The 27,969-nt window shown below is 47.9% G+C and overlaps 1 protein-coding gene across 4 annotated transcripts; it reads right to left on the bottom strand.

The window, feature by feature from the left end:
* Positions 1-204: 204 nt before the first annotated feature.
* CABP1 (calcium binding protein 1) lies at positions 205-26,981 on the bottom strand. Of its 4 annotated transcripts, XM_068209057.1 has the most exons (8): positions 26,201-26,475; positions 13,691-13,939; positions 8,918-9,094; positions 5,305-5,335; positions 4,486-4,629; positions 3,123-3,232; positions 2,563-2,710; positions 205-821 (listed from the first exon to the last, which is right to left on the bottom strand). In XM_068209057.1, exons 2-8 carry the CDS (start codon positions 13,733-13,735, stop codon positions 796-798), a joined length of 681 nt encoding a protein of 226 aa, XP_068065158.1. In that variant the 5' UTR covers positions 13,736-13,939; positions 26,201-26,475; the 3' UTR covers positions 205-795. The 4 variants fall into 4 exon arrangements, with proteins under 4 accessions (XP_068065158.1, XP_068065156.1, XP_068065159.1 ...); XM_068209055.1 differs by lacking the exon at positions 13,691-13,939 and having other exon boundaries at positions 26,201-26,977; XM_068209058.1 differs by lacking the exon at positions 8,918-9,094 and having other exon boundaries at positions 26,201-26,338.
* Between the last annotated feature and the right edge of the window lie 988 nt (positions 26,982-27,969).

The following is a 27,969-nucleotide window of genomic DNA, read 5'->3' as shown; positions in this document are numbered from 1 at the left end:
GAGGTACCTCCAGGGCCCTTGGCCGTGGGGACAGCAGGAGGGAGGGCAGAGTCCTGACACAGACTTAGTGGCCAGCACCAACTCCCCTTTCTGCAGCAAGGACTTGCCTCTGGATCCTGGTGCAGAGACTGGGGTGTGCATCTGCCCAAGCCCTTCTCCCCCAGCCCGGTCACCACCTCTCACAGGGACATCCAGGCTCCACATCATTTCAACGTGCATATTTATCACTTTCCCCTCGCAAGACATATATTTGAATTTACTCTTGGTAAACATTACCACAGGAGATGCAAATAAGTGTTGGGGAAGCATAAATAACTCCACACAGATAGACACACACTGAGACAGCAAACACAGACACGGTTCACCAAGGGAAACCAAGAAGTGCAGAGCACGCCCTGAGGCTGCCACCAGTCCCAATGGCTTTGTTCTCATCCACCAAGCCAAGAGGATTTCTCCTGCTTTTGCTTTGCAGCAGCTGGTGGGAGAATAAAGCTGGGGAGGAGGAGTCTAAAGTTGCAAAAATTCCATGAAAGCATCATGGCAAGTCCTGGCTCTGCAGTTTCCTGCAATCTTCAAGGAATGGTTCCAGTTTTAGGAAGTTGCAAGTCTTTCACAGTGTGAAAGGGTGGAGGGGCATGGGGACCACCGTGAGGGAGGAGCAGCAGGTCATCTTGCAATGTCCTAATTGCAGCCAGCCGATAAACCTTCATGTAGGAACATCGGGGCTAGATGCTCCATCTAGGTCCTCTTCTGCCCTCTCTAAGGTGCTGATTCTTCTTTAGCTGAGAATAATCTTCAACGGGACATCATGCGAACAAACTCTGCAACCAACAAGACAAGACAACCCTGAACCAGAAGGCATCCATGGTCCCCAACCCAGCTCTCATTCACTGGAGACAGAAAGCAACCAGGGTGAGGCTGGGAGTCCCCAGGCTGCCAGCAAAGTCTGTGCGCTCCGAGACTGGCTCTGAGAGCTCACACAACATGGGCTTTAGTCCTTGCATTAGATATGGTGATAAGATCCCTCCAGCAGGTCAGTTCATTGCCTTGGACGCCTTCCCAGCCACCTACGGTCTTGTTTGCACAAGCAACTCTTTGTGCAACACTACAGCAAGCATTGTCTCCCTTCACTGTAACTTCAGGGAACCTTGATTTACAGTTTTGGGAACACAGTATGATTTCTTAGCAAACTTGCCACTTCACGGAGATACCAGTGTGGGAAAGCATGAGAGTTGTGCCAGTATCAATACTGGCATTCTTGCAGAGAAAAGTTTACTTTAAGGGACTTCTTGTATTTAAAGATACCTGTAAGGATACCCTGGATCTATTTCTTGACTACCCTGCAGTTTGTGAAGACAGTTGCAATTGTTCAAATTGAGTGTAAATGCCATCAAATATAAATGTGTTTTCATTCTGCACTTGAATTGCTGAGGAACTAATGACTCTGTAAAGAGGAAGGCAGTGGAAATTACCCCCTTGACTTCTCCTTTTCCATTGATAGAAGTGTCCTTTGACAACTAAAGTGGTAACTCGCAGAGAAATTGATACTGGGATAGCATTTCATGTATTTTAGCTGTCTAACATAATTTAGCTGTGGGAAACAAGGAGAGCTACTGTCATGTAATCAGCCAGTGCATTAGAACAACCGCAGCTACCAGATACTTTCTAGGAAGACACTGGTGGTATTCTTATATTTTCAAAGCCCTCAGAGGCTTCAGTAATCCTGAGGACTGAGATGCCTTGTCATGTAGGAGACCCAGGAATACTGCCGAGCCAAAAAAATTATGTCAATTTTACTTTAATTTTATAGTTCCTGTACTTCACCCTTACTGCAAAGGGACATCTGGATTTCTACCAGGGGAAAAAAGCAGCCTGCCACACTCTCACACTTTCCAGCTCTTATATCTTCTTAGCTGTCTGATATCAACTGCTTCCTTGCCAGAAACCCTGGGCTCAATTAATATTGCTCCCACCACAGCTAATGGCTAGGATAGTAGCCTAACCACTCTTATTTTTCGAAGTCCTTCTGGCGTGAAAAGTGTGAGAAGAAATTAATTATCTCTAGGATTTAACATGACACCTATGGATCAGATATCTGCAGTCTTAGTGAGCACAGCTGGCACGTGACCATCTTCTGGCATAAAGGCACAGAAACAAATTCTCTAGAAAGCCATATAACAAAGGTGAGCCAGAGGAAATGGAAGGTGCCATGCATTCTCCAAAGCAATTCAGCCACCCCACAGCTCCTGCACTAGATTTAAAGAAAGGAAAATGCCCCATAAAACAATTGCAGGCACAGCATGTGTGCATCTAGATCTGTTTCTGTATGACAGGTTCTATCTTTTAATCATGCTACAATTATGGAGATCCAATCAAAACTGAGATGCAGCAAGAGATGATACACAAATGAACAATTCATCTGACTGAAAAAATGAAGTTTTTTTTTTTCTCCATACTTCAGAACCCTGGGCCCTGAGCATGCAAGTCTTCCACTTCAGCTTCTGATCTGAAACTCTGACTCACACCAGGGGAGATGGACAGCGAGCATTGATCCCTTCTCACCTTCAAAATCAACACGTCCATCTCCATTCAGGTCCACGTCCCGGATGATCTCTTCAATATCCCGGTGACCCACCTGCTGCCCTAGAAGTTTCTTCATGGCTTCTCGCAGCTCAGTGGTGCTGATCTCCCCATCTCCATTGGTGTCAAACTGCAAGTACATGAAAAATACCAGCAGGAGAAATACAGTTAATGGAAACAGATCTTGCTCTGGATTGGTTTTTGTATTGTCTTGCTCCTGAGTGCCCTGTATTTTCTCCATTCCTTCCAAGTCCCTCCTTTTCCTTCTTTGAGTGTCTTTTGGATCCAGTCTGTCTTTTCTCCTCAGAAAACCCTTACAAATGCTGTGTCCGCACCAGCTTTTCTTTTCTTTTCCTTGCCTCAAGAGTTCCCTTATCTTTGCAATGTTCTCTGCTCTTCCCTTATTCCATGCCTGACTGGGCTCTTTCTAGATCTTCCACTGTGCTGCTCTCTCCTCCTCCTCTTCTCTTCTCCAGTGGGTCTTCTCTCTATCCTGTCTCGTGTTGCTCACCTCTCTGGTGCACGTGGAAGGGATCACTCACCTCTCTGAAGGCATCACGGAGTTCTTTTACACCAATCATGTCTGCAGTCTCTGCTAGAAGTTTTGGTCCCATCAGCTCAACAAAATCTTCAAAATCCACATGGCCACCCACTTGGGACAAGATGAAAGATTGTGTGTAAGAACTCCATAAGTTAGCCAAGACCAGCACTCACTTTGCATTTCTGTGTGCCCCAGAGAGCGCTTGGCCCTCCAGGAAGCAAAGCACAGAAGGTGTGGGACAGTGGAAGGAAAGGAGAGGTATTTTCTGGATTATGGGTTGGGCAGAATGAGCCCAAGCTATTCCATCCTAAGCTGCCATGGACTGTCACACCCTTATTGCATCACATAGTACAAATCAGAGGCTTGATCGTTCTAGTGCTTATAGCAACACTCTGCTGCGCCTGTGCCAAAGGGCACGGCAAGGGCACAGCATGATGCTCCTGCAAAGCCTGGGCAGTGCCCTGCAGCAGTGGTGCAGTCCTGCTCCATTACAGCAGCTAATGTATGTCCAACTGTTTATTCATTGTATTAGTTCTTTTACTTGTTAGTGCCCTGAGAGCTGTCAGCAACACTCTCAAATTCCCAACCACTTGTGTGCCAGGGTTATCAGCTGCTTTCGTGTGTGACTGGTTACATTTGTCACAGCTGTTCTCCTTTCCTTGACCAAGTAATTTGTCCTTTTAACATAATCCTGCGTCAGAAATAACATGCACTAAATATGCTTCTCCCCACCTGACTGAGGGTGACACCCCGCCCTGCCACAGATGAGAGCTGACAAAAACGATGGTGAAAGACAAGGGTCACAAACACAGTTACAGTGAATCAGATGCATTTGTCACATCTTTCCATGACTGCAGCAGATGCTCCCATCTGATGCTGCCAGCACAGCTCGATCACAGCCCATCCCCAGGCACATAGCAGATACACAAAAAACCACCACAGACCAACAGTCCATCCATCACCCGTCTAAATGAAGCATCCCCATCTTCCCAGGCTCGCTCTTCAGTTCTGACACCATCTGACAGCAGCCTCAATGTGACAACACACAGAACCTGTGCACCAGTGCCTGACTGCACACATTAAGGGTAGTTTTATACCTGACAATAAAAGCATGAAGGACAACCCTTCCACTCACTGTTCCCATATACAGTACAGTCCACACAGTCCCTTTGATAAGCAAAAACAAAGGCATCGACTTCTAGGGTCCACAAACAAACGGCAGAGATGATAAGAAGTGAAAATCAGAACCAAAGAAGAGAGGGGAAAAATCCAAAGGAAAAGAGGCAGCCGGAGACCAAGAGAGCCTGAGGCAATGATGCAGGGTGCAGCAGCAACAGGCAGGTACATCTGGGTGTATTACTCACGGTTCATGTTGATCTGCTGGGATAGCTCTATTAGCTCCATCTCAGTAGGCATGTAGCCCATGGTCCGCATGCAGTTCCCCAGGTCCCTGCAGTTAATAAACCCATCCTTGTCTTTATCAAACTCCTTAAAGGCTTCTCTTAATTCTGCAGGAAAGGAAGAACAATATTGTCAGTGACAGCTTGAAATACCTTTTCCAAGAAAACTCCCCAGAATAAACAGCATTTTATGAAGCCAGACTCTCTAAGATACTCAGTATTTTCCCACCAGATCTCCCTGCATGAGGCAATGACTGGAGCAAAGTTAGGCTCTTCTGTCAGCAGTGCTGCTGGCCCATTCCTGGCTGGAAAGCTTGCTCAGACTACGAGTGTCACAAACGCTTCCCATTGCTAAACTGCGCTCCTGAAAGAAAATAAAACTAGTACGTTTTTCCAACATTTACCTCTGCATCTATTATACATCTCTCACTGTAGGGATTAGCAGGTAAGACAGCTTCCTTGGAGCCATGTTATAGTGTCATGCTCCACAACACTTTCTGTGGGAGCTGGAGGGACAGCAGTTCCCTCACAGCCAATATCCCATTACTTACTTATCCTCTCACCCTGAAGAATATGAAATGGATGCAAATTCCTTCACAGGCAGAACTCTTTCAGTTTTATACATTATTTCTTTTGCTGGAGTTTCCAGGAATTATTCTAGTAATCACCTCCCTTGATTTGCCCCAAATCATTTTAACCCATGGGGGCCACCATGAAAGGGCCAGACAATAGGTTTCCACTGGGCAGGGAGAAAGAGGACAAAGAAGGAGCAACAAATTTTACCTTCAATTTCTTCCGGACGCAGTTCTCTATCCTGCAAAAAGAGAACATATTATGTTAAAAAGATTTGTTGGCCACAAACATAGTTTCAAAATAGCACTTGTTGGTACAAAGGATTCTGGAACAAGCCAGAAAGTGAGAGAAGAAACAAGAAGGTGATGACATGTTTAATACCATCTACCTAGGAAGGCTTCCCAGCTTTCCTTCCCAAAGAGAGGGGTGTTAATCTGCACACATTTCTCTGCAAGCCCCTCTCCCTCTCGTCTGGTGGACAGAGGGATGACAGGTGGTCCCTGAACAGAATAGACCTGGACCCACACAGCAAGATTTGTGGCCTCCCCACTGATGGTATTATAGGCACCTTCATGAAGCTGCTTCATCATTCCCCAGCACCAAGTTCTGGAGCAGAGACTGTCCCTGTAGCAGTTATGATCTCCTCTGGCGCTCTGATTGTATTTCTACTGCCACTCCCGCTGAAACACACAGATCAAAGCAGCTGGAAGGAGTCCTTGAAACCAGCAGGTCTAGACCATCATCTGCTCAGATCACTGCTTGATCTCTGTCCTTCTGGCAGGACAGTAACAGCCATGAGGTTTCTCACAGTCAATGTCTCAGTGACATCTCCTACAATCTGTCCCCACAAAAAGGTAGTAACTTCCCCCTTCCCTCCAGCCTCAACTCCATATACAAGCATTTTGAAACCAGTCATGAAGGCAGACACACAACATATCCATCATCAAGGTCATCTACAAATGAAACAGGACAAGGATTCACCATGTTCAGGAAACACTGCAACTTCAAACATCCAATTTGAATTTCTTGGAAGAAGGGGGAGGATATAAGAGTATAGGAAAGTTCCAACACTGCACCAGGAAGAAGAGATGAGCATGGAAATGCACTGCTTTCTGGTTTAAATGCTCTTTCTAATTCATCTCATGGCTCCCAGGCAAATCCAAAACATCTGAGAATTTGGAAACACGGAAACGCGATCTCTTTTGTTGTCACTCTTGGCTTTTCCCCTCAACTGTGAGGAGTTTCTCCTTGTCTTCCAGGTGTCCTCCAGCCTCACCACATGTGCCTAGAGACGGTGCCTTTGATCAGTTTGAGAAGGATGATCCTTTGCTATTTAACCACAGGCTCCTCTGGAAACTCTAATGGCAGCTGCTCAGACTGCATAGCAAACTAGGACGCACACTGCTTTACGTCTGTGCAGAAGTGGGCTGTGCCAGAGAAATGACCAGCTTGCCACTCGTAACCTTCCCAGAGGCATCTCTGTGCTGGATGGAACTGTCGGAGCGTGCTGGCTCTGCCGTTTCATCCTTCACAGACCTGGTATTTTCAAACATGTCATCCCATTTGTTCTGCTTTCATCAATACCAAGTAATAAAACCATTCAAACTCCTCAGACCAGATGCAGGAGGCATAATTGCCCTCCTGCCCTAGAGAAGATAACAGAAGAAAAACCACCCATGATCAGTTCCAGCACCTTGTGCACTTTATTCCAGAGACTGCAAACACTGATCCCTGGAGATAGTGGCTGGGTGCACAGCAGGTGCAGGGCTGTGAGCGCCAGTGCCGCGGTGCAAAGGGTGCCATGACTCACCCGTGGTAGCTGCTGTCTTGTGAGAGTGGCCAGGGTAGGACCCGGGCCCTCCTCCAGCACAGTCCTCACAAGACCAGCCTCCTCCTCCTCCTCCTCCTCCTCCTCCTCCTCCTCCTCCTCCCTCACTGAAGAGCGCATTGTAACTGACATCAGTGACACTTGTCAGAAGTAGGGGCTTCATCACTGGCTCTAATTTTTCACACCAAAGAATCTGCATTTGCCAGAGACTGCAAATGCAGAAGGAGGGAGAACGTTTATGTCCCTCCAAAAATCTGACTCAAGTGATAACTAATATCAGGAAGAGCTTTCCTGTTTTAAATTTGAAAGATACCCTAAAATGACTGAGGTATAAAATTGCTTGGGATAAAATGGGCTGAATCTCTCTAAAGCTTTTGGAGAACATATGTGAAGAGAAATAAAACTATTCCAAGAGTTTAGATCCTAGCTATGAGCAGAGGTGACCCCCGGAGAGTCCATTATACTTAATGGTCTTACCCTCATTTATTTCTGTTCTATGTACAAGAAATCCTGTCGGCCTAGAGAGTCAGTAAAAGTAAAGCTGTGTATTAGATGCACTTATTCTACATCAGGGTACTTAGAGACATCACTAATCCTATTTTGGAGACCTCTCAGGGTACAGTGAGCTTCCATGGCCTAAGCAGGATGGACACTTGTCCAGCTGTCCACTAGGGAGCTGGACCTATCCTCCTGTGACAGGTGGCTCCGTGCAGGTCAGCAAGTGTACTTGTGCGAGAGTGTGTTTCATGTTTTAGTGACCTGGCAGAGGGACTGTGTGATCAGTTAGTGACTGAAGGTTAGGAAGAACAAAAGCCTTTTGATCAATAATGACACATAATTACTCTTTTTTGAGTTGTTGGTTGAAGCAGAGGTTTCAGAAATAAAAACCTACATGTCTCCTACAGCTGTAGATGACCATATCAACACCCAAGTAAAAGTGGTTTCTTACAGAGGCAATAAACCTCTGGTTCTGAGGCAATTGGGTTAAGCTTTCTTTCACCACAAGAACATGAAAGGCACTGGGTGAATATCTGACCATGCACATATTCACTCATACATATCCACAAAAGGTGTGTTAATCATATTAAGTTCTGTTTGTCTTTAAATTCATGTTCTTGTAGAAGTAGAATGTTCGGGGGCAAAAATATGTTTTAGTTCTTGTAAAGACACAATATTAGGGTGCATACATACAAGCACATATTTTTACTGTTTGTATATAAATGCAAACATTGGATGCATATGAGCACCTAACTACAATAGGTGTGACTGAATGAATAGAAGCGGTTTTGCTATTTCTCTCTCTCCGTGTGGGAGGGTAACAACATTTGGTATCCTGGCACTATTTGCAAATACAAGGACAGCCTGATGTTCCTCAGTTTAACTGGCTGGGATTGCTGCAGTGTCAGGCTGGGTATGGCAGTGCACAAGAGATTGTGTCTGGGTATCTGTGAGGAGGCAGCTGTCTGCTTATATCTGCTGGTACTAGCATGCTCACTGTGAACTGATAGGAACAGGATCAAATATGGACAGCTTGTTCCCAATACAGATGCCCTGATTTGCATTCAACTAGCTATTTAGGCTTTAAATGCTAATCTGAGCCTGGGAACGAAAGATGGGTGTCTTGCTGGAATAACAGCTTTGAGCACTGGACTCTTCCTGAGTCCATATGATTATGCAAGTCCTGAAGTCCTAAAACCTTCTCCTGAATTCATACTATTATGGCTACTCGGGTGTAGGCTTGGATCTGTTTTCCATAGCTGCAAGTTTAGAATCCTCCTTTCTTGGTGTTTAGGCACAAGGGTATCTGCACATCCTTCATGTTAGACATTTGCCTGTGACTGTATTTGCACTTGGAGCTGGAGCCGGGATGCTCGAGATCCAGGGCTGGGAGTTACAGAGCTCCACGCAGACGGAGCACGGGGGCGGCTCCGCATCCCCGACTCGCGTCCACGTGGCTTTGTGCGTGTCTCGCCCCGCTGGGTGTAACTTACGTACAGGCTGCCTGTTTTCTGCGAAGCCCTTCCTCAGGAAGATGCATGCTGGCCCCAGCAGGTTGTGCATGACGGCGCAGTTCTGGGCCAGCACCATGAGCGGACCCTGGTACTCGCCAGCCGACGACCCCTCTTCGCTCGTCTGGACAGCTTTATAGCTCGTCTTCTCGTCATGGCGGATCTTCCCAGCCAACCAGCAGCAAGCAAACAACACAACAGAGGATGTTACCTCCCCATCTCGTTCCTCTGAAGTTTTACTGAACCGCCTCGCAGAGACATAATTGCTATATTTCTTTCATCTGGTGCACACTGCGTCCCCCCCACCGGCCTATTAGGATTTGTACAGAAGCAGTAAGTCCAGGAGTTCACTTTCAAAAGCTGAAAGAACAACCAACCACGAGAATTTATCTTTGAAATTACATCAAACTCTCAGCACTGCTCACATCTACCCAGACACAGCCCAAAGTGCCACGCTCCCACACTCAGCCCCAGAGTTAACACTGCCTTGAAAGAGCTGCAAAGGACAAGCACATCCCAATTTAACGGTGCGTGTGCCAGCCCGTGCCCCGGGCAAACCTGCCGGCGTCGGCCAGGGCATCCCCAGGGGAGCAGGCAGAGCCCGCACAAAGCCACTGCACAGGCTCCACGGTGCTTTTCAGCAACACAGCATCACACGCTTTATCACGTTTTCAGAAGACCATTTACAGCATCAGGTGGCCCCGCCAACTGCAGGCTCACGCTGCCTTGTGCAGCTACTAATTAGTTACATCGTCAGGGTTTGAGGCACTTACTGCCTTGGCCTCTTTTAATCACTGACAGTCCCAAAGTGGAGATCAGACACGGGCACAACATTTTTGAGTGTTTTCAATTGCACATTTTCTAAGTGCACACGTCCTGCTAAGCTAAGGCTCCAGAACAGAATCCAGCACTGGATTTTATAAGGAGGCGCTGCTTTCCTTTTATAGAAATGCATTTCCCTGGCTCTGCAAAAAACCTCTTATCCTGATATTCCCATGCAGCTATAAAAAGCCAACACAACCCACAGGACCCTTGGTTTTACAGAATAAACATTAATCATACATTAGATTTCTCTTCAGGAATGATTCTACTTTTACAGCCAGCGTTCCCAGGGGTGATCAGAGAAGCTCTGTCACTTGTCAGTGTCTCTGTTAACCCTTTCCTGAAAGCCTGAGGTAAATTTTCAGGCTAAAAGACCAGACACCAACACCCCCCATTCACACTTGTCTGAGACTATTGTATCTATTTGCTGTGTCTGTCATGTGCTATTACATTGCATGCCTTGTAATTTGCCTTTTTGTACACAGTCTTACACCAATCTGCTCATGTATAATGTCATGTGAATATCAAGCATCAAAACAAAAATAACTCAAAAATCAAGCCAGGGAGAGAGAAAATGATGAAGCAGAAAAGCATTTTCATTGCAGTCGTGGCTGAGAAAGGAATTGGTCTCTGATTAATTCTGACACCTAGGACACTTGTCCTTAAAAAACTGAAAGATGAGCATCCATCCATGAATGGCATATTACTAGCTCAGCTAAATGTCAAGACATCTGTGTTGAGCTACACAGCTTTGTGACATCAGCGCAATGTATTTTCAAAATTATCAGCTTTATTTCTTGGCACATTTTCCAGTTTAATATACCAAATAATATGACTCACTTGAATACCCCATATCAGTTCTGTGTTTAATTCCAGTGAAGCCACATCAAGGATGCAAAGCCCCACAGCCCCAAATACTTGTTTGCTGACACTTCCAGTCAATAGTTTATTACCAAGCTATACAGCAGTACCTCATAATAGTCATCCCATTATTTTTCTGTCTCAATAGAGGTTGCCAGTTTGACAAAACAGTTGAGCCACTGAGGACTGTGACCAGACAAACTGCTGCAGTGCCAGAATACCAAGGTGAACAGCTCAGTGAGGCTCCCTGCCCTGCACTGTCACTGCAGGCAGGATTTATGGCATTCAGTGTTCCCTCTGCCAGCAGTCTCACAGGTTCTCCTGCAAATATCCACTCAAGTTCCCTTCACCCTGCTCCTTCTACATCGCAGAAGAGAGGGCAAGGGAGCTGTGATATTGGTATGGGGCAAAGAAACATCAGCCACCCATTACAGGGGAAACAGCCGTGTGCATGGCAAAGACAATGCAAGAATAGGACTGGGGAGATCAGGCTTTCCCAGTCCCTTCTTACTGAAGGACCACTAACCTTCCTGGACAAGTCCAGCCCTTGGCTGTGTCAGACCAGCAGATTATAGAGTGGGAAGAGACCTGGTTGATCTAGAGATGGTCAAAGTGGTGGAGAGGAGTGGTAAAGTGAGGGACCTGGATGCCAAAGCTTTTAATTTCTGCACAGCAGAAGCACACCAGGATTCACTTCATTTCAGGCCTGAGTGTCAGAGGGACTTTGCAGAACAGCAGGCCAAGAGGGGCCTCGATCCCAACTGCAGTAGCTCTTGGAGGGAAAAGCAGCCAGGATAGCTTCCACGATCACTTGGGGGGACATCGTGACAACAGGAAACTGAAGCTTCCAACAAAAGACAGGGAGTCAAAGCCTGAACAAGCAAGGTACCCTGGTGTCATCCATACCTAGACCAAGCCAGCTGGTACCGGGAGTGAATCCCAAATTTTGGGTTGAAATCATGTATTCAAGAGTTCAGACTGTCATCCAAGAGCAGCTTCCACACATGTTGTCTGCAGTCCCTCCTCTTTAACAGTTCAGCAGAATGAGTTTGCTCAAAGTAAAATCTGAGGAAAACAACTGGGATCATATAACAGCCAAGTGAAGATGGGCAATGTTAAGACTGATCTGCATAGTCTCCACTATTATCATGTGTGTTGCAATGAAAAGAATGGCCGAGTACCAGGACCTGTCAGGATGAGTGCCTTATTTCATAACTCACTAGAGTGATGTCTGAGAAATTCTCTAATTCAGCTTTGCAACAGCTTTTTATCTTTAGTCCTGACATCCCAGGCCTTGTAAGTGGGCACAAAGTGAGTTATTCGAAGCAGCTTTTAGGAATAAAAGCATAAATTACTTCAAAGACTGACAACACAATTTACAGGTTCTTGAATCTATTTTGATTCAAGCAGCCTGGCTACCTGTCAGACTTTAATTGCAACTGCCTTGTACAGCTGCAGCCAACTCCTTTTATTCCAAGTTGAAGGCAACCTACAAGCAACCAAGTTGATTTTTCATATGTGCAACATTTGGGTGAACCTCAGCTACTTCTACATCTCCCTCCAGGTCACCCTGACCTAGGACTGGTCTCAGCACTGCTTAACTGCTTGGTAATGAATTCCCTCATCAAGTATCCCAACTCCCCCACAGCAGCACTCTGCCATTACTGGCTTTCTTTACAGCAGCCAAGATAACAAGTGAATTTTGTTTCTATACAGAAAAGGCCAAAATGCAGCCAAAAGAAATTCTGTGATGGAGGTCCTCTCCCAGAGAGCTCCCTCGCAGAGAAGCTTTCCCAGGTGGTAAGATCTCCTGGATAAAGCATCTTGATGGCAGTGGCATTTCACTATCGTCAAGGTCTCCACAGAGGCAGTATCTCACTGCAATTCTTTGGATGATCAGCATAACTTTATCATGGAGAATGAACAGCATAACTTTTTGCTGAGCTGTTAGATTTGCAGCAATGCCAAGTGAGAACCGTGTGGCTGTCAGGTCCACAGTGCTGTAAGATCTTCCTCAGTCAAACAAGAAATGTTTCTGGGGCATGTCATTCCCATTTCAACCCAGTCCATAACAGCAGAACTATTCCTGAATCTAGTTTGTCCCAGGACCACTGCAAAACCTCAGCAGAGTAGACTGTGGGCTGAAGCTTAGCAGATACACATGGCAGCTCGCAGATGAAGTCCAGCTGGGCCCAAGCATGTAGACACATGGGCCACGCTGATATGCAACATGATGTACAAACACACAGCCAGGGCCCAGTGTATCCACTCACAAACAGTTGCATGGACAAGCAGAACAGAGAGAAAAACATGCTTCTGTACCCAAACACATACCAACAAAACAAATTGTTTCATATGCAAGGATGGATAGACATAAAAACATGTGCATGTCCACACACAGACTTCTGTGAGGACATGCACCAGCAGGTGAGCACACACAGCACCATACAAGCAAGGGCATGTGTGTGATACACAGAAATGCCCCACTTCTGCACTCAGAGCAAACCTGCTCAGGTACTCGGGATGCCTGTGCAGAGATGTAAAGAGCTAAGGACACACAGGTACCTCAGATGGGCCCATAGGTGTGCGTACTCTTACACAGCAATGGCAACTCGTACAGACTCGTGACCCTTCATGTATACATGCATATACGTCCCTACACCCATGACACATGTGATCACTCCAGCAGGTAACTCTCAGCCGAAGCACGTGCACACGCACAAGCTCACACATACACCCGCACATCAAGATGCCCTGACAGAAGTGTGCCAGCACAGTGTGTGCACATCGACAAGCATATGCTTGCACATACCCAGAGGAGAGCTGTACACACACAGTGAGCAGGACACAAGCCTACATACACATTTATTTATACATATTATGGCTCTCAGTATCCTGGGCTCTACTGGCTGCACTTGCACGAGCAGCTCTTACAGAAAAAGTCTGGTGAAGAAACTGAATCCTTCATACTCATCTCTGTGTTTCTCCCACCTCCCATTCTCATCTGCCCACAATGTCACCCATCCCAAGAAGCAGGGCTGGAAATGCACAGCGCATTTTGATTCAGGGAACATACCTTTTTAGAGAGGTTTCTCAGAGGAGACTTCACACAGTTGCCCATAATATGTTGAGGCTGCCTTTCCGGTGGACTTGGTTATAAAGGAACTGAAGCAATTGATCCCATTAAAGGTATTCCTTGGGAGCAAAGCAAGAAAGGCAGCACCAGGCAAATCCAAACAGCTACTGGCTGCTGGGGCTTTCCCTCTTCAGGGAGCTTTTTCTCTCTCTGCCTCTCTCTCTCCGTATTTTACTTTATGTTCACTTTCTTGAAGAGATGAAGCAGGAAGGAGAGGGAGGGGAGAGAAACAGACAGAAAAAGAGGGAGAGAGAGAGAGTGAGTGAGAAGGGGAGAGAGAGGGAGGCGGATGTATAATCTACATCAGATTAATGTTCAAATCCCTCCCACCCCCCTCAATCTGCAGGCAAGATTGTTTCACTCATAGGAGAGGGCTGTTTCAGGGAGAATTAAAACAGAGAGGCAATGCAAGAAGTGATTTCAGTGATGAGTTCCGTGAATCTAGCTAGTTTGGGTCCACACAGCCTCTGAACACTGCATCCCTATCCACCCCCCCTTCTAACTCCTCTCGGCTTTTCAATCACCACAGCGCTAGGCTGGCCAGAAGGCAATCCACTTAGGGGCTTGGAGCAGACCACAGCTCGTTTCAGAGCAGAAGTTTATCGGGGTGGGACCTGTTTCAGCTTATAAATACCAACAGACCTAGAAGTGTCTGATTTTTTTTCTGTCACGGTGGAAGCAAGCCTGGAGACAGCGGTCCTGGGACCCTACAACACTCTCAGCCCCAGGACAGTCATATTTAACCACAAGGGAGAGACATTGAGCCAGTCTTGCAGTAAAGTTTCTCCAGCTTTCTGCAAGTAAAAATCAATTGGCAGTTTAACCCGCACAAGTCTGCCAAAGATGGGCTCACTCCTGAATCTTAAATCTAAACAGCCCCAGGTTAGATAATGTGAATCAAAGAATTTTGATGTCAGATCCATCCATTTCATTTGCAAGAGCCCAAGTCCTGGAATAAATCAGAGGCACCTGAACCTAGAGGTGGCTCTAAACTTTGGACTTTATGCCTGTAGTGTAGAATAATCTCTGAAAGAAAAGGGATGAGTCCCCAGTATATTTTCTCCTGATCTCAGGCTGAGCATAAGAGCATTCAGTCTGAAAAGATATTTAAATTGCATAAAAAACATTTAATCGCACTCAGGCAATAGTATCTCAGCAGGATGGTGAATGCACCTTTAGCTGTGAAGGCACCACAGCTGCAGCTCCACAGTGATAAGAAGTATGAAGAGCTACTTCCTTCAAACACCTTGGAGACCAGGATGACACTGATCTTACACCCTGTTTTGCAGCAGGTTGGTTGGACACTCAGGTGTTGGGCTGAAAGATTTCACATCTTTGTTTGCAAGTGGGGTTCCAAACAAAAGCTTCTACAAAGACCTGCTCCATAGGCTGAGTACTTGCACCACATGCTTTTTGTGAAGGAGCCAAGGACTCACTCTCCTGGCAGGTCTAGGGCTGTAGGACAGAGAAGGATGAACTGCCAATGTCAAAACAAAGCAGGGATTTCTCCTTCCACTCTGATGGTGCTGTGGCAAATTAAGTATGATTCTAAGGTGACTCAACAGTTGCTTTAGAGCTTAGAGGCTTCTTCCACCTAAGGAGATGAGTCTAGGAGTCTAAGTATGACAAAAGTCCACAGCTTCTCCAGTTAGTGACAGACAGAAGTGCATGGCCATAGGGAAGTGTTTATTGCTCTTCCTTGTACTAACAGCTTCCCAAGAGTGAAGGCAGTGGGACAGCGTCCTCTCAGATTCCTTCAATGCCTTCTTTATTAAATGATGTTGGTAGGAGCTGCACAAAGGTCCACAGGCTCTCCAAAACAAGAAACTGCAGCAGGACATGCTGGAAGACACCCCTTGTCTGCCTCTTGTACCCAGGGCTGACTGAGAGGGGGACAGAGGGGAAGACCTCCATAGCAGAGCCCACCCATGCTAGGGTGGAAAGCAAAGCTCTTCCAGAGCTGGGCCTGTCTCCCACTGTCGCAGGAGATGCTGAGGAAAAATACAGTCACTCCCCTGGGGGCTGTGCCAGCCCTGGGCCTTGCAGTGGGGTCTTAGCAGGAGGACGCTGAAACTCCCAACTGCTCTCAGGCTTAGCCCTATTTCTCTTTCTCCTCTTAAGGCAGCTAATGGGAGGCTGATCTACCCTCTGAAAAAGTGCCAGTCATTAATAATGTCCTCTGTCAGCTGGAGCCATTCCCCAGGCTCCTTGTTTATTGACGAAGTGCTTGTCTCCCTTGAGCAGAAGCTGCCACACAGCAAGTGAGGCGCCTGGGCTCCTTCCTGAGACAAATGACTTCAATTCCAGAGCAGAGAGGAGAGAGAATTGCCTTTCTACTGCTAATGAATCTCTCTCCCTGACAGGAAGCACAGAGACCAGGAACACCCTGCAACTGAGAAGTGCCCGTCTCCCACATTGTCCCAGAGAGAGGGACGGAAAGAAAGGGAGTCAGACATCTCCTGCCAGAAAAATCCATCACAGTTCCCAGACTATTGTGGGACAGCTTTGGAATACAGCTGTGGAGTGTGTCTTACTGAGCTCTAAAAGCCTCTCAACAAGATGGTGACCCTCTAAATACTGGTTTGTACCAGAGCATTCAGAGCCAGCCACAGCCATTGCTGTGTTTGCCTACTCTCCAGCTTTTCTTCCCTACAGTTACAGGCAGTTGTAGGAAACGTGCAGGGCACAGTGAAAGGGCTGAGACCTCCTGCCAGGCTTGGCAGGGAATTCACAGTCCAGGAAGGGAAGAGGGAATGGGAGCCCATGTGCACCAGGTTTGCAGCACAGTCACAACCCTTCAACTCCCTAAGAATTCTAGTGGAGCTGCAAGAGGCCTGAGAGATGCGATCATGATGGTTTTTTTATCTCCTTATTTACCCTGACTCTCTTAAGAGCAACTGGGCAGGACACCACAATCTAGCAGACAGCCCCTGCTGAGCTCTGAGGAGGAAAATCTCTCTACAGTGGGATCTTGTTCCCATCACCACCACAGGTAGCTTAAAGACAGGCCAGGAAAGTGGAGTTGGCAGAAAGGTCATTAGAAGATTAGGTTAGAAGGAACATATTTTCTCCCTTCCTCCAACTGACGCTGCTGTAAGAGAATAGGATGCTGAGAATAAGTGTGTCAGAAACATTTCTGTGTAGGTGCTGATCTGTGGGTATGCCTATATCTGGGGTAGTCAGTATGCATGTGGGAGGGCTGCACATGCATGTATACTGGTTTTCCCACACTGTTCTTTGTGGCAATCACACTGTTCTTTTAAGGTCTGTGTCTCTGTTGTAAACTTTCTAAAAATCTGTAAGAACTTCGTGAAATGCAAGTCTTGCTGCTGTTCATGCATCCCTCCCTTTCTCCCGAGGTCCAAGGTGGAGAGCAGAGACCACAAGGGATGCAGCTTGGCACAGAGCAAGGTGTCAGCTCATGGGAAAGAAGCATTTGGCACGCTGACTGACCTGAGCACATGGAAGGGAGAAGGCTGGCTGACTTGGCATTGAACAAGGAATGATTTAGGTGGTTTAATATGTCTGGACACTTTAAAAAGCAGCAGTGCTGTGCTTTGGGCTGGCACCTTTGGCAGAAATGCTCATTTCATAGGAAAATGTTGGAACTCCTCATAGCTAATCACTTGGCAGGTGCCAGAAGCTTTATCCAGTGGCAGCAAATATCCAACAGACACAACAGAAAGAACAAAATCAATCCAAAACATGATTGCTTATCAAACTGTAGTTTTGCTTGGCAAAATTTTTCAGTGGAAGTATGAATTTGTATGGGGACTGTTCAGATGCTAGGCCTGTTTCAGTGCACAGTCCTTCATGTGCTGGAACATTCCATCATTATTCTCAACACAACATAAATACTGCTACAGGGCAATGTCAGTAGGTAATAGGTATTGTATAGTAAAGCAGGAAAATTCTTTCCTAGTATCTTTTCACTGAAGTCCTACTCCTGTAGCCATAGTAGCCATAGTTCTACCAAGTAGAGTAGCCATAGTTCTACCAAGAACCCATTAATTGCTTCTAACATTTTGTGTATTAAAATACATCCCCTTACTTCATTTATCCTAACAGGGCAGGAATTTTTGTTGTACTTTTTACTATCCCAGAGTGGAGAGTGCACATATGGATTAGCAGCTTTCAAATCTGCTTCCAATAATCCTTTATCTGGTGGCTACAGATCTATATTTTACAGGAAACATATAGTTTTACAGAAACTGTCTTGTTTACTGAATGACCTCAGATGAGCCATTTGGATTAGGCAACATCCTCCTGTTGCCAGTTCAGTCAAGGACCTCATTTTGAAGCTCCCAACCACTGGAACATGCACTGGCACTCTGAACCTCTGTGACTCGTTTCCGTTTCCTCTTCTGCATCAGCTCCCAAGTGGTTTTGCTGCACATTGAGTTGTGTCTTCTAACCTCAAATGAACTTTGGATGGTTCCATACGCCAGTCAGACAAGTACAGGTCCATCTCAAGGGGAGGCACAAGCAGGTATTGGTGGATGCAGTCCAGGTTCTCATCTAGGGAGAGGAATTCTGCAGAGAGTTTGGGAACTTTCTCTGCTATCAGCTGTTCCAGGAGGAAAGTGTTGCTGACTCATGCTGTGCATAATATTCTCCTCCATTAGAGCAATTGGATCATAATCAATCACAAACAACAGAATGTTTATTAAAAAGACCAAGGATATTTTCTATCCCTCTCAAGGTAACAAAGCCTGGACTGCCTGTCAACTTCTGTTTAGAACAGCTCTGTCTGTAAATAGCTGGCTTTCATTTTGCATTAGATGAAAATAGATGGGAACGTGCTTCCTCCTGACACCTTCCCTGCAGATCTGATCCAAGTATTTTGCATTAGCCCAACTTCCAAGTTCCTACGCAGGAGAAGCGTTGGCCAGACCACAATGTACTGTGGATATTTGCTGATGATGATCCTAAAGATCATCAATGGGCTACAAAAAGACAAGTACAAACTTGACAGCTCAGAAGCTGCTGTGAGGATTTTTCATGTATGTGGAGCACAGAGGTTGTTTAAAATAAACCGTACATGGTTCCTTGTCTTTGCTACAGAATATGGGAATTTTGTTGCACTCTGTCCAACTGTGACTACTGCAAAAGCAGCTAATTCTGCCTGGCTCTCTCACCTCTTTGGAAATAAGAGGGACAGGGGGTCACTGTTTAGCTGGCACACTGAGGTGCTACTGAAAATGATCATCTGATGAGCAGAAGCCTGGAAACCAGTATCAACTAAATACTCCAAAGCAACCCTGCAGCATTACATGAGATTTGCCACCCTAAAACAGAGATATGCCTCTCTTCTAATTTGAGTAAGGATCTGACAGCACCATTACAAGGGCCAAACTGTGTATCCCAGGTCTCTGACTATATATCAACACATCTGGTCCCAAAGTACCTAAAACATTTTTGTATTATTTCAGCAGAACACATTGAGGTTGCTGGTGTTTTTCTACTTCCTGCCTTCAGCTGTTGTGACATGATGCTTCCCAATGTTACATGGTTGCCTGTTTCCTTCCAAGTGCAGAGAATGTGTTTTGTCTGAGTGGGATGAAACAATGCTGTGTATTCCTTCCAAAGATGGTTGCAAGATGCAAAGTACTCTAGGGAAGGAATGGGTGGAAGAAATATTAGAATATTGCTAATGTCTTCATTCATGGATAGCACTGAGTTCATGGTCTTATGCTGGTGCAGAAAGCTACTACATAATCTAAATATGACCATAGCTAGGACAGTTCTTTCTCTTCAAGTGGGGCATTTGATTGAGGGATTACTCAGGTTCATGGACACTACTGCTGCTCTCTAAGGTCACAGGAATGTCAGAGGATTATTGAAACGGAGTCCAAAGTTAGCTAGGCATCTTTTACTGAATGCACACCATATAGCGGCTTGTTATTGGAAATCAATACCACTCATGGACGCATCAGGGAAAAACAGTTACTGAAGCTGGAATGCTACAAAGAATCACAGCTAATTCCGCTGATAACCTGCAGCCCAGCCACTGCATCTAAAGCTAAACCTCCCTGACATTGTGTTGAAAGTGAGGATTGCGTGAAACAAAAATCAAGGTGGTAAAGCTTAACAAAATGGACAGTGGATTTATATAAATGATGATTAATTTATTACTGAAAGCTTTTTTTCCCTCTCCAAAGATAAGCTGAATCTAACCAGAAGGTTTGTGTATTTCAGTGCATTAGATCATACTGCTGTATATTTCATGAACAGAATATTTAATGAATGTTCTTTTAGCTTGGTTTTATTTTGATGTCTTTCTATAGCCTTTTAAAACAGATTTGTTTAAAAAGTAAATCACTGACAAAGATTAATGTTTGCTGGCAGACCGACTGCAGGCAGGAGGCTTATCCATTGCCCCTTAGTGATTCTGTACATCTGGCTCACATCCCTCAAGCTCTTTACAAGCAATAAATGTGATGAACTTTTCTCCAAGCTGAGCAAAGGGGGAACTGAGTGGATATGCTCAAGTGGAACAGTGTTTCTCTGTGTCTGAGTTCATTACATATAAAAACATGAGACGTACCTTGGAAGGTGTGGCAGGTGTCAGCAGGCAGGTGTGCACACAAACGCTGAGCGATGTTTTAAGCACAGGAATGCACAAGCGTGTACAGAGGTGGTTGTGTAGCCACACAGAAGATTTAGCAGAGGCTGCACGAGCAGGCTGTGTGTACATAGACAAGACATGTATATGAAGGCTTTTTATGTCAATCTACATGCATGGAAATGGGCTGTGGCAACTCATGCAGGGATGGAAGCATGCAAGCTGTACGGGCCCCACGCATGTATCCGGACCCCTGTCAATACGCAGTTGGGAGCGGCTCTCGCCTGCTTCCCGGCAACAGTGGGGCTCTCCCCGGGTCTTACACACTCACCGAGCGGCCCAGGGACAGGGCATGCCCCGGGAGCCCAGAGCGCGGCGGGTCCGTGTCAAGGTGGCTCCGCCGGGCGGGGAAGGGCCCCGGGCAGAGGCGGCCGGGCCGCGCGGGGGCGCGCCGGGGCCGCCGGAGCCCGGGCCGGGGCCGCCGCAGCCCCGCTGTCCCGGAGCCCCGCGGCGGAGTGCGTGCGGGACAGGCGGCCCGCAGCGCCGATCCCGGGAGCCCCGGCGAGACGGGCAGCAGCAGAGGGAACACTGCTGTCCGCGGGAGTGTCCCCTGCGGCCATGGGGACTCCCTTCCCTCTCCGCCTGCGCCCTCAGCGACCCTTTTGGGGCCGGCACAAGCCTTCAGAGGTGCCGTAAGACACGGAGGAATAGTCGGTGCAGGATACGGCGTTTCTCCGGGATTTTTCTGCCTCCTAATCTGTGCACCCACGCTCCATACTCCACGCAAGCCAAGACCGTGCCACGGGACCAGCATCACTTCGGCGGTCAGTCATGCTGAGCCAGAAGTCTGCTCACCCCAAATTACTGTGCCGATTTAACAGAGTTAATGAGCAGTTTAGTTAGAGACTGTCTCAGTTTGTCACGAGCCCTGACATGCCACTGCTTCACCAGCCTTACAGGCACAATACAGCACTTGAGCACCTGGAAACCCAGACCTTTCACCTTCACCTTGCCACCCCACAATGTGACACCTAAAAATTTCCATTACTGGCGTCACTGCTCCAGGGCAGCCCAAGACGGTGCAGCCTCCCTTGCTAATACACAGGGCCAGCTGAAAACTTCCATTTCTAAGCCAGGAGCCACTCTACCCTGGCAGGACTAGCCAGAGCTTCCTACATCTCCACGGGTGGATCTCCAAGAATGGTCCTGATGCAGTGACTGCTCTTGGGCAAAATGCCTGTTAGAATCAGCTGAAGCCAAAGACATTGGAGGGAACAAAGTTATCTGGCAGATGCGAAGACCAGAAAGGTGAGAGGCTGGACAAGGCACCCTTTCCCTACACGCTCTCGGCTGGTCAGAGGAGAATGTTCTTGACATGCTTTCCACACAGGCAGCCTGGGGTCACCTCCTGTCCCAAAATGGGGCCACTTCTGTCATCCCAGTTTGCTGGAAGGTCCTTTAAAACTTGTTAAGATCTAAAGCTCAAGAATAAAGGGGGTTGGAGCAGGAAAATAAAAGGAAAATTTCACAGGAAATCCAGAAAGATTCCTTCCCTATTTTAATGGTAATGTGGACACTGAAATTAAAGCAGGAGTGGGAGATGGTGCAGGAGAGGCTTTAAACTTCCTGTACAAATAGGAATACAAAAGCTCCTTTGGCCACAGTGCTAACAGCAGGACCCTGTAAATATTTCATGATTCTCTACGGCAATTGTTTGACCCCTTTGATCTCCATGCTACCGGAGGCAATTGACAGAAAACTGTTGGGGAATCACTTCACTGAAAAATTTAACAGTAAAGTAGGGTGTGAAAGCTAAACGGCTCTGAAAACGTTCAGGTCTCACATGGCAGGATCGCTTACAAATTAATATTGCATAGCAAATGCCCAGAAAAAGCTCTTCTTGAAGGTGCCAGCTAGGCCAGCGCTGAGGCACAGGAGGAATGAAGCGATGAGAACTGGTGGCTGTCTGTGCCGCAGTCCCTGTATAGAGCCGTGGTGAGCCAGGTGCCAAGCGGCTGCTGCACCGTGGGCACTGCAGCCACATCACCGCTGCCCCAGGAATGCCACAAAACTTGCACTGCGGTCCTGCTGCCACCGCACTGCTGTCCCGGTCTCTGTGCTGCTGTTGCTACTGTTGTCACACTAACAGTGTCTTGCTGCCAGGCTGCCACCTCACCACCATCCCAGCTGCCGAGGGGTCACCACTCCTCTTCTGTTGCTGAACTGTGATCTGTAGCCACACTAGAAACACTTACAGGACCCTCATGCTCTTCTGCTCTGCAGGGGTAATAAGCATGCTCCCTTATGCTTCACAACACACTTTTGCCACTTGGCCACTCCAACACTATCCTATCAGGCCAAAATCACATGAAACAATCTTCCTTGTGCTCCCTTTTCTTTCCCACTTTGCTGCATTATCATATACACATCCCTTGCCAGCTACACCCCTGAGTCACAGCACTGCTCTCACACTGCACTGAGCTTCTGCCACTGCAAGGCCACTTTAAAACACTGCTGTCCCACTGTCCCGCATAAAACCAGCCCATACTCACACTGCACTGTCACCAGGTAAGTCTGTGGCGTTGTCCTCTTGCTAACTCAGCTGTGCTTCCAAAAACTGTGGCATGGTGGTGATACTTCATTTGCTGCCTTCTGCTACAGCGGGATGGTGCTGTCAGGTCAGCGCAGCCCTTTGCAAATATCACACCAGAAGTGATCACTGCTGTACAGAATGGCTCTTGTCTGGAATATTGTATTACTACATCAGTAGACTGCTAAACTCTTCTGTCAGGCTACAACATTCCACAATTATCACACCCGTGCACTGCCAAACTCCTACCACATGGCACCAGTATCGCATCTCTGCTCTGCCCCAGGATTGCGTTACCACACCGCTGCATTGTCAGCTCCAGACACTCGGAGCTGCATGCACTGCATCCCAACCCGGCATAAAGTCCACAGCAGAGTGCTCTTCTGCAACTGCCGCGCCGAGCCGGTGTGCAAACATGTCATTAGGCTAAGATGACATCCTGGCTTATACTTAATGCATCATTACACTACCCTACTTTTGTTAATTCCTGTACCACTCAATTACAAAATGGTAAAATATCCCAAAAGAGTATTACTGCTTAATGGCATTAGAACATCACTGCACCAATATAGCATAAGCCTAATTAATAAAATATCACTGCATCCTGTATCCTGGCAGTATCTTAGCATTCTCCTGGAGTACACACCCACAGTGCACTATATTGCTGTGCTGGTTATATAAACACAGCGCTTCTTCCTTCACTCTGTCTTTTTTTCTGCACAGCTACAAATCTGTCTCCCTCAGACACAACCCTCTAGTCCTGAACTGCTCCTTTTTGCTGTTACTGCAATAATGACATTCTCCATGGAGTCATCCCTGCAATCTTTTCGGTGTATCTGATTGTACCACTGTAGCGTCTGCATCTGCGACCACATCACTGCACCACCATGGAACAGAGTGATGATGTTCCACATCTGTAGAGCTGGAACAAGATATACTTGGTGCTGCTGGACCACAGTGCTCTGCTGCTGTGATATGCATCACTGTGTTCCTCTCCTATGTACTGCAAAATTACTGTTTTAACTGTTTCACAGTGGGCTGTGTGGGCTAGAAAGAAGTTTTCATATTAAATGAATTATCTGCTGAGCTGTTGCTGTCTTCTAATCACAATGTGGAGCAGACTGGTGTTACAGCACCTACAGCCTCAGACTGCAACCCTGGACATGTCTGCACCTATGAACCTGCCACAGCCTAGGCTACAGCCTGGGCTCTTGCAGGTGTAAATCCTTGCCTGTTTCAAACCTTCACACACATTTTCTCACAATGCTGGGCATTTATTTCTTCATTCACAGAAACAAAATTTATATCATTCTGTGCCATGACAGAATTTCCATACATCTTACCCCTGGGCCTTTATTCATCCCAGGATTTCTTTGTGTATCCTAAATTATAAAAAATTCTAGTTCCCTATCTTGCCCCTGTACAGGGGGATCTACTACAGCCCTAAAACTCAGATCTAGAATCTCCACTAAATTTTCATTCTGTCACAGTTACTTCAAAGAAAGCAAGTAAGAGATTAATACAGAGAGAAAGTGGAATAAATAACACTACACTCCAAAAGAAAGATGCTGATGTGTGCGTGTAAGCACTGGTGCAATGTACTCAGTAAAAAAGTGAAAATTAGGATTGTTATCTCTCTCATTTCAGTAAAGGCATTGTTGAACACCACAGGTAAATTTTGCTACATGTACAGCTTTCAGAAATGTCTTTTGGCACTGGAATGCAAGCAGCAGAGCAGGTAAAATAAAGATGCTGTTCAGGTAAGTACTGAGCTCGAAACCAGAGGGGTTTCCATGAGTGGAAGACCTGGTATGAATTTGTTTGTATTTCTGACACTTTGGGGACATATAGCTCCATAGACTTAAAATCTTTTCTTGGATCCATCTTGACTTCGCTCAGAACTACAGCGTTAAGTCAGAGCCAAAACCATGCATTTCAAAGCCTGGGGCTGGAATATGGCTTTTTGTAACCTGGTTGAGTATCAATCTGCTGACCAGGCTCTTCCTTATTGTGACAACAAAATTTTAATCTAGGCTTCAGATGCACCATGGGCACAGGGAGGGTAATACTTGTTTTAAGTTAAACACAACTGTAAAATTCCTAAACAGCAGACTGTCAGTGAGGATGGAAAAGTGTTGTGCTTTGGAGAGAACAGATGTGCTTTGATTTTTATCTGGAGAAGTCAAGATGAACAAAAATAGACAACGCTCCCATATTAAACATACGGGTGTATCAACTCTTTCCATACAATTACAAAATTTTTTCTAATTCTCCCCATAATCTCAGTCTCAATGGGCTCCCTGCAAAGCCTCCCAAACACGCATTAAAAAAAAAAGGGGAAAAAAAAGAGAAAGACAAGAAAGAAAGAAAAGACTCAATGATAACAAACTCCATTCTGCTTTAATTGATCATTTCCAGGGCTGGATGGAACCTAGCCACCCAGGCTACTGGCTTATATCTATAATTGTGCTTCTGGAAGATTGCAGTTACATTAATCTTCCCAGAGATTACATTTTCCAGTAACATCCCTAGATGTCTCTAAAAGAAAATTTCAAGCTTGTCTCCCTCTGCCTTTTCATTTTTAGAGGGTAACCGTGTTGGGTAATTTCACTACCAAAAGCAGCTAAAAGCGACAGCTTTGTACCAAAAGAGCTTGCAAACACCAAAAGCATCTGTTCCATTCTAACATAGTGACTGGGAAGGCTTCGGAACTGGGTCAGGATTTTTTTTTTTTTTTTTCGTCCTCCCCACTACCTTCTCCTGACAGCTTCTGCCATCAGAAATGATTCATATGCTGATTGTACAGAAATGTACCATAAGGAGATGTAAACAAATACAGCAAAGCAAGGCGGGGAGCCAGAGAGATGGAATCTAATAAGTAAATAGCTTTTAAAAATCCGCTTCTCTGACTCTCACCCTCAGCAGGCAGAGCCACAACTTCCCCCGGTGACAGGGAAAGCACCGGTACTTCCCCCGTCAGCACCACCGAGAGCGCCCTCCGCAGCGCCCGGCGGGGCGGGCGGGTGCCGGGGGTTCTGACCCGCGCCCCGTCCCCGGCGCGGAGCCCTCCTCGGGGCCGACCCCGCAGCGCCCCCGGCCGTGCCGCAGCGCCTGGAGAAGCTCGGCAGGGGCGGCCAGGAAGCAGTGCATTTACAGCTGCGGGCTGTGCCCGGGGGCGCGGGGGGCTCCGGAGCGAGGAGCCGAAGGTCCGTGAGCCGCAGGAGGAGGGGGCGCGGAGGGAAAGCGGGTGGGAAGAGAGGGAGGGGTGGGTGGCGAGGGGCGCTTTGCCCCTTACCTGGCCAAAGACCGAGCTGAGCATGGGGTGCAGCTGCTGGATGAGGGGATCCGCTTCCACTGACCGATCGCTGCCGCTGGACTTGGTGGAGCACTTGCTGCTGGATTTGGACAGAGGTGAAGCGCCTTCCGAGAGCTTCAGGGACTCTCTGCTGGACCTCTGCCTGTGACTGAAGAAAAAGTCCTCCTCTGCCTCCTCCCCATCCCTGTCTGAGAGCTGATGCTGGTCCTGGGGGTGACCGTGGCTGGCGTGCGGCGGGAGGTGGTGATGCTGCCTGGATGTCCGCACCGGTTCCTTGCCGCTGCCTCTCCTTGGACCTCCTTCCGCTGGCTCGGGCTGACTCTCCCCCCGTCCATGTGACAGCTTCCCCGCGCCCCTCGCTCCGTCCTCCCGGGCGCCTGGGTGGCAGAGCGGCCTGCGGGCACTGGGCTCCCCGGGGAGCTGCTCCTGGCTCAGCTCCCTCCCCATCTGCCCGCCTTGTCCTTTGCCGTCCCGGACGATGCTGCCGCGGGGCTGGGGTTGGCCGCCCGCCGCCCGCCGGCTCCCCGCCGCCTTCAGCAGCGAAGTGCGGGACTCGCTCTTCGCCATGGAGGAGCCGCTCATCGCGGGGCCGCTAGAGCCGCATCCCCGGCCGGGCGGAGCGCTGCCGCTGCGGGCAGGGCTGCGGCGCGCCGCTCACGGCATGTCCTGCGGAGACCCGCTTAAATCCCGCACCGCGGCCCATGTGACAGCGCAGACAAAGGCCGCGGCAGGGGCGCTCCGGCGGGGGCTGGCGGGCACCGTCTCCCCCTCCGGGGCTCTGCCCCCCCCCACCCCTCCGCGCCACCGCCTTTCCAGGTGAGCCGGGGCCTCCCCCCCGCCGGGGGCCGGCTCGGGCCGGGGCGCGCCGCAGGCGAAGCGGCGCCGCCGAGGGGTGCGGGCGGCGGCGGGCGGCGCTCCCGCAGCGCGGCGGGCGTGCAGGGCCCGGCAGCCCCGGGCACGGCGGTGGGGCCGCCGGGCCGCAGCCCCCCGGCGCGGCGGCGGGCAGGAGCCGCGGGACCATCGCCCCCGGCGGCGCGGGCGGCGAGGTTGGCGGCGTCCCGAGGGCGACGGTGGGGGAGGCCTGAGTCCCGAAGCTCCCAGGGAATGAGCTCAATGCCTCCGAGGGCAGAGCCAGATAGGTGAGCACCCCTGCCCCGCCGGGTGACCCACCTGCCCACACGTGTGCCCCTCGGACAGTTCCTTTGCACCGCAACCAGGACCCAGCACGGTTTGGGGGTCGTGGCCCACCCGAGTGCACCACCTGTGTGCTCAGCCTACCGACACGGGGCCGCGGTGGACACTGCCCCAGACGTCGGCACCTATAGGTCTGATCAGTATAACAGAGAGAATTCAAAGTCTCGATCCAGATTTCACAAAGTTCAGGAGAGGAGGCTAGGCTGCTGTGTCCCTGACATAGCTCACAGGAGAAGTTTTAATGCAGCTTTTGAAATGGACATAAAAGCTTTGCTAGGGAACATCATGCAAGGATATAAAAATTAAGGAGTTTGTACCTAAAAAGCCGATTACTTAACATCTTTGTAAGCAAACACAGGTAATTAAGTGGCAACAGGTGGTTCAATAACGATGTTCTGTTTAAAAACAGAAAGAGATAATGGCATCAAATCAGACATGTTTCCAATGGGGAAAGGTCCCAGTTGCTTCTTGCTCATCCTCAGACAGTGATTGTGCCTCACTGCCAGACTTGGATACCTCAGCAGTTTATCTACCCAGAAAGATGAAGGTGTGAT

The sequence above is a fragment of the Anomalospiza imberbis genome, chromosome 18 (genome assembly GCF_031753505.1).
Source record: "Anomalospiza imberbis isolate Cuckoo-Finch-1a 21T00152 chromosome 18, ASM3175350v1, whole genome shotgun sequence".
Lineage (NCBI taxonomy): Eukaryota > Metazoa > Chordata > Aves > Passeriformes > Viduidae > Anomalospiza > Anomalospiza imberbis.
Note: the sequence above shows the minus strand (reverse complement) of the source record. Positions and strands in the feature narration are given on the sequence as shown.